General features: G+C 41.7%; 1 protein-coding gene across 1 annotated transcript in view; it reads left to right on the top strand.

The window, feature by feature from the left end:
• SUSD1 (sushi domain containing 1) overlaps window positions 1-16,433 on the top strand; it is a 326,856-nt gene that overhangs the window by 293,186 nt on the left and 17,237 nt on the right. Inside the window, exon 22 of the mRNA XM_030191973.1 lies at window positions 4,640-4,691. Coding sequence (XP_030047833.1) covers window positions 4,640-4,658 — 19 coding nt within the window. The 3' untranslated portion in view covers window positions 4,659-4,691. The remainder of the gene's footprint in view (window positions 1-4,639; window positions 4,692-16,433) is intronic.

Raw genomic sequence — 16,433 nt, 5'->3', positions numbered from 1 at the left:
ACCTTTGGATATATCCCATGCCTTAAAAATGGTTTGATCCACTACAACACCCCATGACCCATCCCTTACCCTAGGGTTGGTTTTATACAGGCTGGGGCACAGGGCAGAAATTAAGGAGGGGGCCCCTCCCCCAATCTCCCCACCCACCACTGCTGCCATATATGAAACAACTTTAAATGACTTCTTCACACACAAAACACAGACAGGCCTTCACCAAATATAGAACAAGGGATCAGAAATTAGAAAAATGGAAATATGAACACCAAAATTGAAACATGGCAAGCACTTCCATTTTGTATTGAACACAATTGGTAGCATCACTACGGGGGGGGGGGGGGGGCTATGTTCTCCCCCCCCCCCCCACTTTGGGTTCAGACCCCCCCCCCAAAATAGCCATCACTCTTGCTGTGGTTGGCAGGGATCCCCAAGCTGTACCAGCTGAAGACCACCTCCTCTGGTCCAGCAGCCAGAGCTCTGCAACTGATGGCTGTGTCCTCAAGCTGCTGCCACTGCCATTGCTGCCCCCCCACCCAGTGCATGCTCAGTTTTCATGAATGCATAAAAACCAAGCATTCACAGGCGTGGGTCAGTAGTGGCAGCAGCAGCTCAGGGACACTGCTACTGGCTGCAGAGTTTGGAAGAGTTCTGCTGTCAGAGCAGCAAAGGAAGAAGAAGTCTTCACCTGGAGAGGCCTGGAGATCCCTGCCAGCTCAGGTATTTATATTTTGCATTCAGGTGGGGGGGGGGGGGGGGGAGGGGGGAGGAGGCAGGGAGAGAATTTGGTGGTCACCCACTTGTTCAGCCTCATTTCCCCCTCAATCAACCATCTGGCTATGCCAATGAACACAATACAAAGTCATTTGTGATATACAAATCCTAAAGTTAACATATTCCAGTTAATAAATTGAAAATAAAACACTTTTTTCTACCTTTGTTGTGTGGACATTTTATTTTTCCGTCACGTTAGTCCCAGTTTCTCCATCTTCTGCTAAATCTTTTTCCAGTGACTTTTGTCTATTTGTCTTTTCTTCTCTCTCCTGTCTCGTGCTATTCCTTATCTCTCTTTTTTCGTCTCAGCCTCTCTATTTATTTATTGCATTTGTATCCCACATTTTCCCACCTATTTGCAGGCTCAATGTGGCTTACAATGCTCCGTTACGGCTTTCGCCATTCCAGAGTAGAAGATAACAATTGGTGTTTCAATCCACTCAGACGTCATCTTCTTTCTCACCCTTTTCCTTCTTTTAACTTTTCAGCTTCTTATTAACTTTCCATTTTCTTTTCTCATTCGTCCCATTTCCCATCACTCCTTCCCCAGCCTGCTATTCGCTTCCATCTTTCATCTACCCTCCATTACTACTCTGTATTCGCTATTCTCCTCTCACTAATTATTTTGCCATCCCTTCTTGGCCTGTCCTACATGGTTCCACAATTTCTCCTCCCTATCCCTCTACTGTTGGAGCCCAATATTTTCTCTCCCTATCTTCTCCCACCACCACCATCCTTGCCTAACATCTACCTGTCCCTTTTTCTCCACACCCCTATCATCTTGTCCCATCTGTCTATCCTCCTGCCCTCCCATGGTTAATCATCTCTCTTCTTCTCTCTCCCCTCCATGGTCCAACATTGTCCCTCTCTCTCTCTTGCTGCTGTTGTTCCCCTCCCACCCTATCCCACATAAGCCAGCATGTCTCCCAACCTCCTCCCCTCCCATTGTTCAACACCTGCCTCTTCTTTCCTTCCTTCCCTGTGTCCAACATATTTCTCTTTCTTTCCAACTGCCCTCCCATCTAGCATCTCTCCCTCCCTCCCCACCACTCCCAAGTCTAATAGCTTTCCCTCTCTTTTCCTTCCCTCCACCCCATTGGCATCTCTCTCTCCTCCACCATCCACTCCCCTGGTGTACTTTAAAATAGCTCCAGAGGCCCTCAACAGTCCCCCATCTCTTTCCCCTTCTTGCCACCCCAATCCAAGGTCTCCTTCCTTCCCTGTCTACCTTACAACCTGTTCTTGTTGACAGGAGATCATCACAACAGCGATTCTGATACGCTGGCTCTGACTGCCTTGGTGTTGTTCCTCTGCCGCTGCCGCGGTGTTCTAAACAGGAAGTTGCATTAAAAGGAGGTGTAATGTGACAGAGGATCAGCGCTGGGGCAGTCACAGGCAGCATATCAGAATTGTTGCCGCGGTGACGATCCCCTGTCAACAAGAACAGGATGTAAGGTAGTCAGGGAAGGGAGGGAGACCTTGAATCGGGGTAGCAAGAAGGGGGAACAGATGGCAGATCGCAGGGGACCCTGGAGCTGCCCGTTTGCCTCCTCCCCTAACGCTGGCCCTGTCTTACCCCCTTGCTGAAACAATATAGCACACCTTTTCTCCTGTTCATCTTTACAGTGATTGAGGAGAGCTTATCTCTTGGGTATGTTTCTATTGCCTGGAAAATAGTGATTATTAGACCACATCAGAAAAACCTTCACTTAAGTCAGGATATAGTCTCTAATTATCGACCTATAGTGCATCTTCCTTTCATTTCTAAGATTGCGGAATCCTTGGTAGCAGATCATCTGAATTCTTTTATTGAGCAAACTGCTGTTCTCCATTCTAATCAGATGGATTTTTGCCCAGATTATAGAACTGAGACAGCAGTAGTAGGCATGGTTACTAATATCCGAGAGGCTTTGAAAGCTAGATTGTTCTACTACTGTTAAGGGCCCCGTTTACTAAGGTGCGCTAGCATTTTTAGCACATGCTACAATTAGCGCGTGCTAAATGATAGAGTCACCCATATGTTTCTATGGGCAACTTTATCGTTTAGCATGTGCTAATCATTAGCATGTGTTAAAAATGCTAGCTCGCCCTTAGTGCTGCTTAGTAAACAGGGCCCTTAACATTTAGGCTCCCACATTTAAACTAGCCTTAGAGCTGGTGTAAGTGCGGGCGCCTAAATGCAGCAGGGATGCACACAGCTTACAATATTATGTAAGTTACGTGAGTTCATGGGAGCCCCACATATGTCCCACACAATGTGTACGCCCCCCCCCCCCCCCAGCAGATAACATGCTATGCAAAATAGTTACGTATTTACAGAATAGCACTGAGGTGGCATACTGACATAAATGTAAGTTTGTGCACATACGCAGTGTATATGCTAGTATTCTATACATTTATGCTTATAATGCGCATGTGAATGTGAACACTTACTGGTCGATATTCAGGGAGGCAGGCTGGCTAAGTGCGGTAATCGGTACTGAACTTGCACATTCAATGCCAGTCCATTTCCGGTGACTGGCATTGAATATTTGTGTATGTTTTTGTTTTTCTTGCTTGCTGGTTACATTTATAGCAGCCAAAGATAGGATTGCTATTTAGGTGGCCTGCTTTGGCTGCTAAACTTAGCTGGCGAAGTGTTGAATATTCGCGGCTAGCCGGTTAGTCACTATGCACTAAGCTTTAATATTCAGCAGAGATAACCGGCTATCTCACACTGAATATTAATGCTTTACCGATTAAATGCTATTTAGCTGGCCATGAGCCGTTCCTGGCCTGGTTAAATAGTGTTGAATATCAACAGGCTAGTTTATAGAATTGCCCTTCATGTATCTTAATAAAATAGGCTAAAATTAGGCACCTACATGGCCTTCACATGTAGACATCCTGTTATAAATCTTCAAATCTAAACTAAAAGCCCACCTTTTCGATGCTGCTTTTAACTCCTAACCCTTGTTCACTTGTTCAGAACCCTTATTTTATCATCCTCACTTTAATATTCCCTTATCTCTTGTTTGTCCTGTTTGTCTGTCCAAATTAGATTGTAAGCTCGGTCGAGCAGGGACTGTCTCTTCATGTTCAAGTGTACAGCGTTGCGTACGTCTAGTAGCGCTATAGAAATGATAAGTAGTAGTAGTATAAAATTATCCTTTACTTGCATAACTTTTGGCCATATAAATCAATATAGAGTCACAAATTATTTGAATAAAATGGGGCAGGGTTAGAGACATGCTGAGGATAGATCCAAATATCTGAATAGCAGCACTGTTTAGCTACTAATCCAGATAATTTATGCATAAAAATGTCTGCAGATACAGCAGTGCTATCTTTCTATGGATAAGTTATCTGTCATGGTTGAATATGCCCATAACTTGTGCGTATCTTTGTGCAGATGCCTTCCTGCTGAATATTACCCACTTGCTTTCAGCCTTGATGTTTTGAAAGATGGACTATAAGAGTTTGCAATACATAAGCAGGGAAACAGTAGTTTAAATTATATTTAACTACTGTAAAGCTAATCATATATTCTTATGGATGACATTTGAAACCAAAGATATAAAGCTCTGAATTGGTTAATGTGCTATATATAAAACATTTAATGTCTAGCAGCCCCATGCAAAGTGGGAATAATACTTAGAGTTCAATGTACTGATTTGACAAAATTTTACAGTTTAGCAATGGAACTTCTGACTTATTTTAAATCTGATAGTTGAATTTCACGAGAAACTGAGCATTCCCAGTTAAGGAAAACGCATGAACAATCCAGCCCTCCCCCCATATCACTCTCTTACATAGAGATAGTGATATCTTAAAATGGTAACTTACTTTGCTTGTATGAATTGCTGGTACCAGTAAAAATCTTGTTTTTCAGGTACTGCAAGAGTAGGTGACATGAAGATAGAGGAGGAAGTGGCAAGCTAAGAGTGAGTTCTGAAAAAAGAAAAATGAATTTGATCTTATTGTCCTCTTTGTGTTTCTGTTAAAATACCTGAATTAGGCATCTGTATGGATTCAGGCTTATTTTGTAAGTATTTGTTGTATTGGTTGTTGGAATGTTGTTTGTTACTTGGTTATGTAATTCATTTAGTAGCCACTCCTAGTACAGCTCTGACTTCAGTTATATACTGTAGGTATAAAAGTTTAAAGTTTGTTAAGGATTTGCTGTACTACCTCATTTGCAAAACACATCATGGCAGTTTACACTCAAATTACACTGAAATCAGAGCTATGTTTAGGATGCAGTGGAGTTCGGTGTGCTAATAAAAGACAGGCCTTTCTCTTTCTCACTCTCTCTCTCTCTCTCTCATATACATACACATGCAGCCTCTCCAGGGTCTCTGGGTGTTGATTACTGTGCCACCTAGGATTTACAGGGTTCTGGGATGGGACTAGCTAAAGCTGTAAAGCCATTACCCCTAGAAACAGTCACTCTGTCACTGATAAAGGTAGCCCTCCCAGTTTCTGGAGAGCACCAGGAGCCAGATGAACTAAAAACCTAAGAAGCCAGCAACGTGGTTTTTAAACCAGTTCTAGCCAGCCTAGCGAGCAAGTAGTAAAACGAGACATGCACAAAAGGGTTCTTGGAGCCATTTTCCTGTCACGGTAGCAGTTAACGAAAACGGAATGCAAATGATCTAAAAGGTATTATAATGAGTTAATTAGTATTATAATGTGCATGCAAGGCAGATGCATAGCTGTTTTCTGACCCCATGCACAAAAACAGTCCCTACCTTTTGTTGCGTTCTCGAGGACCTTGGCATTCTGTCAGGCTTCTTCCCTGGGAACCCTGGGTACGTGAGTCCTTGGACCACGGCCGAGGAGCGGCAGTGGCAGGCAAGATCACCTTCGGAGCAGAGAAGAGACAAGGCTGGACTGGAACCCCGGACTGGAGTCCTGCACTGGAACACTCGGGACTGGAACGCACCGGACCGGAACACACTGGAGTAGGCTTCACCTACGCTTAGCTGCCTTTCCTCGAGGGTTGAGCCCTCAGGTTCGAGCAGCCGGTAGGGCTTACAGGAAATCCAGAACTGGAACCAGCAACAGGAACAACCGTAGTCAGGATCCAGCAGTGCTCCCAGGTACCTAGGCTAACGTGAGACAGGCAGGCAGGGAATGTCCGGGTTCTGGCAAAAGTCCGAGACAGGTGGCTGGCAGAGAAGATCTGAGTACAGGCAAAAGTCCGAGACAGGTGGCTGGCAGAGAATAACTGAGTATAGGCAATAGGCAGAGACAGGCGTGGTCAGGTTCAAAGCAGGAGTCTCTGGGCAGGTGGCTAGCAGAGCAGTAGATAGGTACAGGCAAGGGTCAGAACCAATAGCAAGACTAGGGCTGGAGCTCCAGTAACAAGGAGAACTGGCAAAGGACAAGACTAGGGCTGAAGCTCCAGAAACCAAGGAAACCCCACCGGGGAAAACCAGAGGCTAAACTCAAGAGACCTAGAAGCTGTACACAAGCTAACAAGCAGAGCAGTGCCCAAGCTAACTAGGCAAACACTAGGAACTCACACAGAGCAAACACAGAAGAACTAGTAAAGCTGTACACAGGCTACCAAGCAAGGCTGTGCCCAAGCTAACTAGTCAAACACTAGGCAATCACACAGAACTGGACAATGTAGCAGTGCACAGAGCACTCTAGCATACCAGGGACCTTATACGATGCAAAGGCAAAGGCTGCAGTCTCTAAGTGATTAATAAAGCCCTTCAACACCAGAGACACAGTTGCAGCAATCTCTAAGTAACTACGGAGGCTGTTCAGGCACAAACCACAGAGCAGGCAGAAAGCACAGTGAAACACAGAGAGGCTTCCCACACCCAGGTGTAGTGTAGTGAAGCAATTAGAGTCATGCTGGAAGCAGCCAGCACACAGAGAGAGAGAGAGAGAGCTAACCCAGGCAACACCCACAGGTGCAGTATAGTGAGGCAATTAGTGTCATGCTGCTGGATGCAGCCAGCACAGAGAGCCAGAGCTAGCTCAGAAAGGACAGACAGAAGAAACAGGAGCCAGCTAGGAAGCTGATCCCCAGGAACAAGGTAAGTCTGAGGGTGGTCATGGCCACAGACGTGACACCTTTACTGTGGAAAACCTAATGGGAGGTCTGCACCTCTCGTTAATGCCTGGCTGGGGCTGCTGTGAGCTGTTGTGGGTGCAAGAATTATAGAACTCACTATCAGGAAGGCATGGAATGGACCACTATACTATTGTATAGTTTACCTTCTGTTCAAGTTGTAGTTGGGGATGTGGCTTTGGAGCTGGATGGGGAATTAGAGGGAATACTAGTGAAACGTATTTGGACCTCTTTTTCACAGATTGAAAAGGTGATGGTGATTCGGTTAATAAGTAGGTTTGTTTGGGGATGCTGCTATTTGGATCCGTGTTCAGATGAACTACTGAAATTTATACTATGTAGGTTAATTTTGAGGTTAACAAAATTGATCAATTCCCTTGTAGCTGTTGGGTGTTTTCATGAAGAGATGGGTAAAATTATTTTAAATCCGTTGCTTAAGGGAGAGAAACTGGATACAGAAGACTGTAATAACTATCACTCCATTGCAACAATGCTTGACAGCCTAAACTCAGTGGCTTCAGTCACAAAATTTGGTTCTAAATCCAGAAAACATAACCACATTCCTCTTCCAACTCTGGTTCCTCGTCTGTTCGATATGGCAATTAAGCGTATTCAATCTTTTCAGTACTTAGAGGTTATATTCAATTCTTTTCTTAACTTTTGAATCACACATTTCTCATGTGTTGCAAATGGGTTTTCTGACACTGCATCACTTGCGTTCTCTTCGGGGTTTTCTGAGTTTTCCAGCAATGTGCACACTTATTCAAGCATTTAAAATATCACGTTTAGATCAGGGCATTTCCAAGATGGCAACTCGATGTTGCGTGTGAGCGATCGAGCTACTCTGGATTAAGAATTGTTACCTCGTCTATTTCCTAAAATGTCTCATACCAAGAGGAAAGGAGCGGTAAAGAACCCACCGCCATCGGTTCGTACCTCTTCGCCTATCCAGACAACGCTTGACCGCTTCACAACAAATTTCACACAAGATACCGGTGTTCAGCAGGCCGCTGTGAGTGCTGACGAAGGAGCGTCGGCCCACCAGGCAATAGAAACAACTCTTTTGCCACCGGAGGTTAATCCCCCACCTTGTCCAGCTCATCAACGGGAGAGGGGGTCAGATCCGATTGCTTCGGAAGACGAGGGCGACGGATCTGTTAATCGCGGCTCCCCCCCCCCCCAATGAGAGCAGAGGAATCATTCTTGGAGCTACAAGCTCCCCAGGTGGTGACGCTGGAATTGATCTGGAAAGCCATACAAGACCTCACAAAAACGATAGCGAATTCGGCCCGGGAGACCACATCACTTGTGAGTAAAGTTAATGCTTTAAATAAAACTGTGGAAAATTATACTTTAAAAACTCCAAGAAAATCTTTTGTGGATCCCGGGTTTGGATATACCTGGATGTGACTAAAAATACTCAAGACAGGAGGAAATTATTCCTTGCACTTAGAGAGGAAACTAGGGCAATGGGCGCTTCATTTCTCTTGTCTTTTCCATGTAAATGTATTGTAAAATATCTAAATGTTAAATATGTTTTCTTTGAGCCTGATCAACTTAAAAGTTTCTTGGATTGAAAAAGGCTCTCCAGTGGATCCCAGGGAATAGTTTAACAGCTGATTAATATAGTAAGAATGTGAATTTGAGTTAAGCCGATTTCCTATGATTTTACATGTGATCTCCTTATCTATATGGAACGACCCCCATTTTTGAGGTCTAAGAAAGAGATTAATAGTATTGATGTTTGTATTGTGGAAAACTTTTTGTTTAAAACAAATTTTTTAACTCTGTGTTACTTTTACAAGATGTAAGGCTTGTTAAAATCAATCAATCAATCAATCAATCAATCAATCAATAAATATCACGTTTAGAGTACTGTAATTCAGTTTGTGCAGGTATTACTAGTCATCAATTATGCCGCTTCCAGACCCTACAGAATACAGCTGCTCATTTTCTATTTTGTGCTAAACGATTTTATCATGTTATACCCTTACTCCGCTCTGTACACTGTCTGCCTATCAAATTCCATGTACAATTTAAAATACCGTGTTTAGCCTTTAAGGCTTATCATCTTGGAGTTCCTTCTTCTTATTTATAAAATGTGGTTATTCATTATTCCTTATACTCCGTCTTGTACATTAAGGTCAATGGATGGTCATTGTTTCGTCATTCCACTACCTAGGCTAGTCCATTATGATAATACTAGATCTGCTGCATTTTTATTTTTGACACCTAAATTGTGGAACAACCTTCAAAAATATATTAGAACAGAACTATTTCCCAAAATTCAAATTAGAGAGTTGCATGGGGACAGAAATCTTACCCATCCCCACCCGATCCTGCTGGAATATTACCTGTCCCCGCTGGAATTTTGCTCGTCCCCACCCATCCCTGCAAGAATTTAACCCATCCACATTCATCCCCACAAGAATTTAACCTGTCCTCACCCAGTCCCGCAAGAATTTAATGGTGCATTAAAAAAAATTCCGTCAGCTCTCACTCTCTGGGTTCGAGACACAGCGTGGCAGGCAAGGAAGGAACGGAAGTTGGAATACTCTGGTACACACAGGTAAGACTAAGACTTGTCTCTTATTCACTGACACTTTGTACTAAGAGGTCGCCACATGCACGTGCCAGTAGGTCAAGTCCCCGCTCCCCCCCACACACACCCCTGCCACTGCTGCTTCTCTAGATGCTACCTGCTAAATGATTGTGGACCGTCACTCTGTCCCGTGATACAAAATACCAAAAGATATATACAGAGTGTGTGAATGCAAATATATTACCCCTAAGGGCTATTTGACTAAGGTGAGGAAGAGTCTCATATATAATCCATGATAAGAATACTTTCATTCAACAGGTGAATCAATTCTTCGTGTTCATGTCTTAATCATTGACTCAGCCTCCACCATCCTAACTATACTACCAAAACAGTGACTTACACAAAATTCTCTATATATTAATTAATGTACACTGCACTTATCTTAGGCAGGTTGGTGTGCTCTTAAACCCCGACAGGTCCCCGTTTCGTATTCACTTTATCAAGGGGGAGTGCCACCAATTCCGATTACTGCCCCAGACATATATGTGTGCTGACTTGTTGCCAGCTAGATAGATGATTGGAGGTGGTGTATTTAATCAGCCAACGGAGGGTCAACAGACATACAGTGTTTTTCCATGAAGAGCAGTCATCCAGCGTTTATGTGGAAACACTTTTACAGCGTCCAAGCGGAAGGCGTGGCATCTGTAGGAAAAGGACTATCTAGCTGGCAGGACTGAGTTTTGATCATTTGTGCATGATATAATGTATAAGTATGGTAAAACATATGTAAAATAAGAAACAGCATAAGTATGCAGTTTAAAATGTAAAACCAGTTGTTTTGTATTTAAATACAGGTGGTGCAAGGTGAGTGGAGGAATGAATGTGTGAGGTTTTAACATTAGGTAGCAGTGCTGGTGAGGTTAGTGGGCATTGCAATACAATAAAATGTTTTTGTGATATGAAACAAATACTGGAGTCTTTGTGTAGTAGATATTAAAAGTGACTCTGGAATTAAAAGAGTTATCCCCTAATTAGTAATTTTGGTACTTAGATTTTAGCAAAGTCTTTGACACAGTTCCACATAGATGACTAGTAAATAAACTGAGTACCATCAGTATGGGTCCTAAAGTGATTGACTGGATTAGGAACTGGTTGAGTGGAAGGCAACAGAGGGTAGTGGTAGATGGTGCTCATTCTGAGGAAAAGGATGTTACCAGTGGTGTGCCGCAAGGTTTTGTTCTTGGGCTGGTTCTTTTTCACATTTTTGTAAACGATATTGCTGAAGGGCTGTCTGGTATGGTTTGTCTCTTTGTGGATGATACCAAACTTTATAATAGGGTGGACACCCCGGAGGGTGTGGATGGCATGAGGAAGGATCTAGCAAAGCCTGAAGAATGGTCCGATAATTGGCAACTAAGATTTAATGCTAAGAAATGCAGGGTCATGCTCTTGGGGATAACATGAGGAAAGACTTAGTGAAGCTAGAGGAATGGTCTGGAATTTGACAGCTTAGATTTAATGCTAAAAAATGCAGGGTAATGCATTTGTGCTGCAAAGACCCGAGAGAACGGTACAGTTTAGGGCATGAAGAACTTTTGTGTACAAAAGAGGAGAAGGATTTGGGTGTGATCATCTTAAGTTGGACAAAAAGGTAGAACAGGCGATGGTGAAAGCTAGAAGGATGCTTGGGTACATAGGGAGAGGAATGGCCAGTAGGAAAAAGGTGGTGATAATGCTCCTGTTTACTCTGGTGAGACCTTTAGAATATTGTGTTCAATTCTGGAGACCTCACCTTCAAAAAGATATAAACAGGATGGAGTCGGTCCAGAGGGTGGCTACTGAAATGGTCAGCGGTCTTCATCATAAAGTGTATGGGGACAGACTTAAAGATCTCAATATGTATACTTTGGAAGAAAGGCGGGAGAAGGGAGATATGATAGAGATATTTAAGTACTTATGTGGCATAAATGCACAGAAGGCGAGTCTCAATTGAAAGGAAACTCTGGAATGAGGGCATAAGATGAAGGTGAAAAGGGATAGACGCAGAAGTAACCTAAGGAAATACTTCTTCACAGAAAGTGTAGTGAATTTGTGGAACAGCCTCTCTGTGGAAGTGGTGGACACGAAAGCTGTGTCTGAATTCAAGAGAGATTGGGACAAGTACATAGGATCTCTAAGGGAGTAATAGGAAGAGTAGATGGCATGGATCGGCAGACTGTATAGGCCATATGGTCTTTATCAGCCTACATTTTTTTCTGTTTCTGTGTTTACTTGGACAGGTAAATGATTGTAACTTACCTTGAGCCTGGGTGAATTTGGAAGAAGTAATTAAATCTAAAAAAAATCTTGTCCAGTAGCCATGAATGAATCCATGATATCAACTGTTTCAAAGAGTGGGGATCCCGAGGACAAGAGATTTATCACAGGAGTTGTGATACCAATGGGCTCTTGTTTTATGGCAGTAGAAGCTCAACCATACATTGGAGGGTTCTGGTTTTACTTTACTGACAAATAAATGTCAATGGTGTCTTAAGCAGTTATAATTTTTTGATCAATGGCATAGTTCTTACTGCACTAGATATGTTTGATTGACAGTCTTCTGATGCATGCCAGGCATTGCTGCTGAATGATATTGTAGCATTTATTCAATCAATCATGTTAGCACAACACAGTAATCCTCCTCTTCCTGTACAGAGCTCATCAATGGTGCTCTGGATCATTAGCTCAAGAAGTTAATAATGTAACCCCTCTTTTCCATAATACAGTAGAATTCCAATTAACTGGCCTTCAGTTATCCAACATTTCTGACAGTCAGAAATCCAGGCTCCTGAACATTGAGGCACCACCACCACCACACTCATTGCAACCCCCCCCCCCCCCCCCCCCCCCCCATAGTAGCAGCTGCACCTTTCTGAACACAACCCTTCAAAGTGCCTTCTCCTGCACCTACTTACCCAAACAGTATCTCTACATTTGGAAGAGCCACTTGTAAAATAGTGTGCAAATTCCCCCTCTTCATGTGCTATCTAATATCTTCATGTCCCATCTAATATCTGCCTCTTTCAACCTCAAATATCTTATAATTCGATTATCATGGGGAAAAAACTATTTCAAGGGAGAATATATCTTAGATTTGGTTACTTCAAACTTAATCAAAAAGGGCTGAGTTCTCAGGTTGCAAACCTTTTAGCAAAGATTTCCTAAAGAAACGTAAATATCAATACAAGATCAAATTTGTAGGTGGACATGATTGTACAGCACAAAGGATACATACTGCTGAGGAAAGTTTGTGAACCCCCAAGTTTACAGCAATAACATACAGTGGATATAAATTAAACAATTTCTTGTTTTTTAAGACATAATATACAAAGCAGGAAAAATAAGACTAATTCAGAATCAATGTGTGAAATAGTAAGTGAACTCTAGTTTCTATAGCACAGTTAATTGGCTAATTAGAATCAGGTGCTTTATGTGGCAACAAGTAAACCAGTCTGTAGCGTAAGTCCACATGACTGCATTTGGGTATCCTGCCCTACATACAGGTCCAAAACATTTTGAATTTGGTTTTCACCATAAAAGCTATTGGGAGCTTGTCATGCCACGATCAAAAAGAAATTCTGGAGAACGTACAAGTGATGCTTATCTGTCCATTCATCCTATCAGACAGAAATAGAAAAAGTTGAAGATTACATGTTCTGCTCTGCCTCAGGCTTTATCTACACAGGAGATTAGCATGCAGTTAACCAGACTATAGAACATCACTGTAAAGACTCAGAACTCTTGAACCAAAATCATCTTTAATACAAATTCAAACAAAGGAAAATAACTTACAGTTCTAGAGTGTTGAACAAGAGTGTCTGCCCTGCAGATTTTAGTCTGTCTCTACCAGCTCTGTCTCTGTCTCACTGCAGAAATGATAAATAGTAGTAGTAGTAGTAGCTTTCAGCACTGGATGCTGTGAATACTTTTCAACTGGTAAAAACTTGAAGGGAGAGTATGTAACAAAATACAGCAAATCAGCTTACAGATTTTATAAAAGCATATTTACTCTTTCCAAAAATACTAGGACTTATGGGCACGCAATAACGCTACAGAGTAGTACATTTAAAACGAATTGGAGAAAATATTTCCTCCCTCAACTTGTAATTAAACTGTGGAATTCGTTGCCAGAGAACGTAGTAAAAGCAGAATTCTGTCCCAGTATGGCAATACTTATGTTCATGCTGCAGATACACTCTCAACCCCAATAGAGAGAGAGGGGGGCAGGCTACAGCCCAGCATACACAGGGATAAGGGCCAGCCAATAGGAAAAGTCCCATAAGCATAGGCGCCTGGTATAAGAGGCTTGGAGAGGCAAAGCCTCCCCTGCTAAAGCAGGATGGATCAGCTGTGGAGTCCCGCTGCTCTGAGGGGTTTCAATTGTTGATTTACCTCCATCCTCACAGCAGGAGCTGCAGTGAAAGCCCTCTAGCCTTGTGTAACCAGTTGTAGAAATTGGTTTATGGTTTAATTTGTTTACCGTACTGCTGGGAGAGCAGGGGGGGGGGGGGGGGTTGGCTGGAGGTGTCCTGGGTTGCCAGGGAGATATTTAACGAGGATGACTTCCTGACCTGCACTGAGGACAGATAGCAGCAGAATCGGATACTGGGCCAGCATGATCAGAAAAAGTCACCAGACAACAAAGGTAGAAAAGATCATTTTATTTTCATTATAGTGTTTGGAATATGTCCACTTTGAGAATCAGGTGCTCAACATTAAAAGTTTACATTTATTTGCTTATTTATGGCATTTTATCCCACATGAATTAGGGTGTTTTGTGGCTCTACATGAGAATTGTGATGATATGATCCCTTGTTTCATATTGTTGACAGTCTGCATTTTCTGTATGGGTGGTATATTGGTGTATTAGGTTCTGCCCAGTGTAATATTTATGGTACAGTAAGGTTCTGAGTGTGTTTTTGCACAAAGTTGTGCATAGTGTTTTGCAGTTGAGCGATTGTGGTTAGAATATGCTTTGAGCAACCACTTTATTCTTTGACATAAGATACATATCTAATATCTAAATTTAATAAAAGGTATTAATTGTGACTTTTATTTTTATTTATTTATTTTTTCTGTGTGTTATCAGACAATTATGGATTTAAGCCCCACCCCTGGCCCCACCCCTAACCCCGCCCCCTTTAGCCTCCCCAAACAGTTGGGCCACCGACCGCCTATGCCCATAAGGCATAGAGAACTGGGACACGTGCTCAGGAAAAGCCTATTACAGAGCACTGCAGGAAGACTAAGATTTGTAGTCCAAAGGCACTTCTTCCCTTTCTTAAAGGCACAAAAGCACTGTAAACTGGTACAGGCAATGCAATCTGATATAAACAATGTCCAACATATATATGTAAACAATAGGCAACCTGTCTCCATGCAAGTGGGGGCAGAACATTGCAGGGAATCTACCCCGGAGAGGTTGTCCTACAAAGATCATCTGAAAAGCAAACCAGAAAAACATCCACAAAATCGCAAAGAGCCTAAGACTAACCTGTAAAAATCTGCAAGCCTTTGTTGTTGCAGCTGATATGAGAGTTCATGTATCAACCATCAGGAAACTGTGTTTCTGGGAAGATATGGTTCTGTAAAAAGAATGATGCTGCTTGCCTTGGGCTCACCAAATAGCACCTGGATAACCCACAAGATTACTGGAATAATGTTCTCTGGTCTGGTAAGTCAAAAATGAACTTTTTGGTTACAATAATGTGGTGCGGGAGATATGTGAGTAGGGACCACATTACCTGTATCAGGACATGGATGGCCAGCCATCATTGATGGAACAATGAATTCTGCTTTATATCAGGAAATTGTAGTAGAGAACATCAAGCCATTTTTCTATGAGCTGAAGCTGAGTGGAAAATGGATTAGACAGCAAGTCAAAGACCTAAACATTTAAGTAAATCTACTACAGAATGGCCAAAGGAAATATTTCATGTTGTGGATTGGGCAAGACAAAATCCTGATCTAAACACCCTAGATTGGGATCTGAAGTGAATTGTTCATGGAAAAAAAGTCCTCAAATGTCAGAGGTGAAACAGTTGTGTACAGAGCAAAGGGTCAAAATATGTCAAGGGTCACATGAAATGAAAATAAAAAAGGTGGGAATATAAGCCAGGCTATCCAAAGACCGGAACCAAAATGAAATTAAAATAAACAGCGTTTAATAATTTCCAAACAAATGATAATAAAACAATTTCACATTAAAAATGACTCAACACAACGTTGTGTTTCGGCCAGATTGCATCAGGAGTCTATAAACAAAAACAATAAATAAATAAATTCATAAATAGGGTATACATAAATATAATATACAAACAAGAGGAACATATATGAGATATCAAACATCGAAATAATTACCATGCTAATATGAATACTGAAAATCATATTCTGTAAAACGTATTGCATGTAATCGCCTATAACAAAAATCTATGAACAAGGAAAAATGACTAAATCCACAAAAAACTCATATATGAAATATAAATATGACACATATATCAAACACATATTCACTTGTGGTGAATCGTCATCTAAGCACTTATCATCTTTATTTGGCTTTAACTGCATATGTGACCAAATGTACTATTGCTTACGTTCTCTTCTGGTTTTTGCAGACCATTTTTAAGGTCCTGTCTGCAGATCTTTCATTTGAGATCTTTCATTTGTGATTTGAGGTTAGTCTTCCATAATTTTTGTTTTATTTTCATTTTTATTCTTACATTATACTTCTTTATTTTTCACCTGTATTTTTTCTTCTTCTCTTTTTTCTTATATATATTTTTTTCTTTACAGATTCCTTTATTATATCAATTGATGATCTTAATTGACTGTTGACCTTAGTTACAAGGTTAGTCCTTCTCACATTTTATAAACACCTATGTATGTATATGTAAACCCACACTTTTCGTAGTTTATGGTTTATGACGTTTATAATTATTATGGCATTTGCTTGATATATGTGTCATATGTTATATTTCATATATGAGTTTTTTGTGGATTTAGTCATTTTTCCTTGTT

The sequence above is a fragment of the Microcaecilia unicolor genome, chromosome 2 (assembly GCF_901765095.1).
Source record: "Microcaecilia unicolor chromosome 2, aMicUni1.1, whole genome shotgun sequence".
Classification (NCBI taxonomy): Eukaryota; Metazoa; Chordata; class Amphibia; order Gymnophiona; family Siphonopidae; genus Microcaecilia; species Microcaecilia unicolor.
This window is presented reverse-complemented; position numbering and strand designations above follow the sequence as displayed.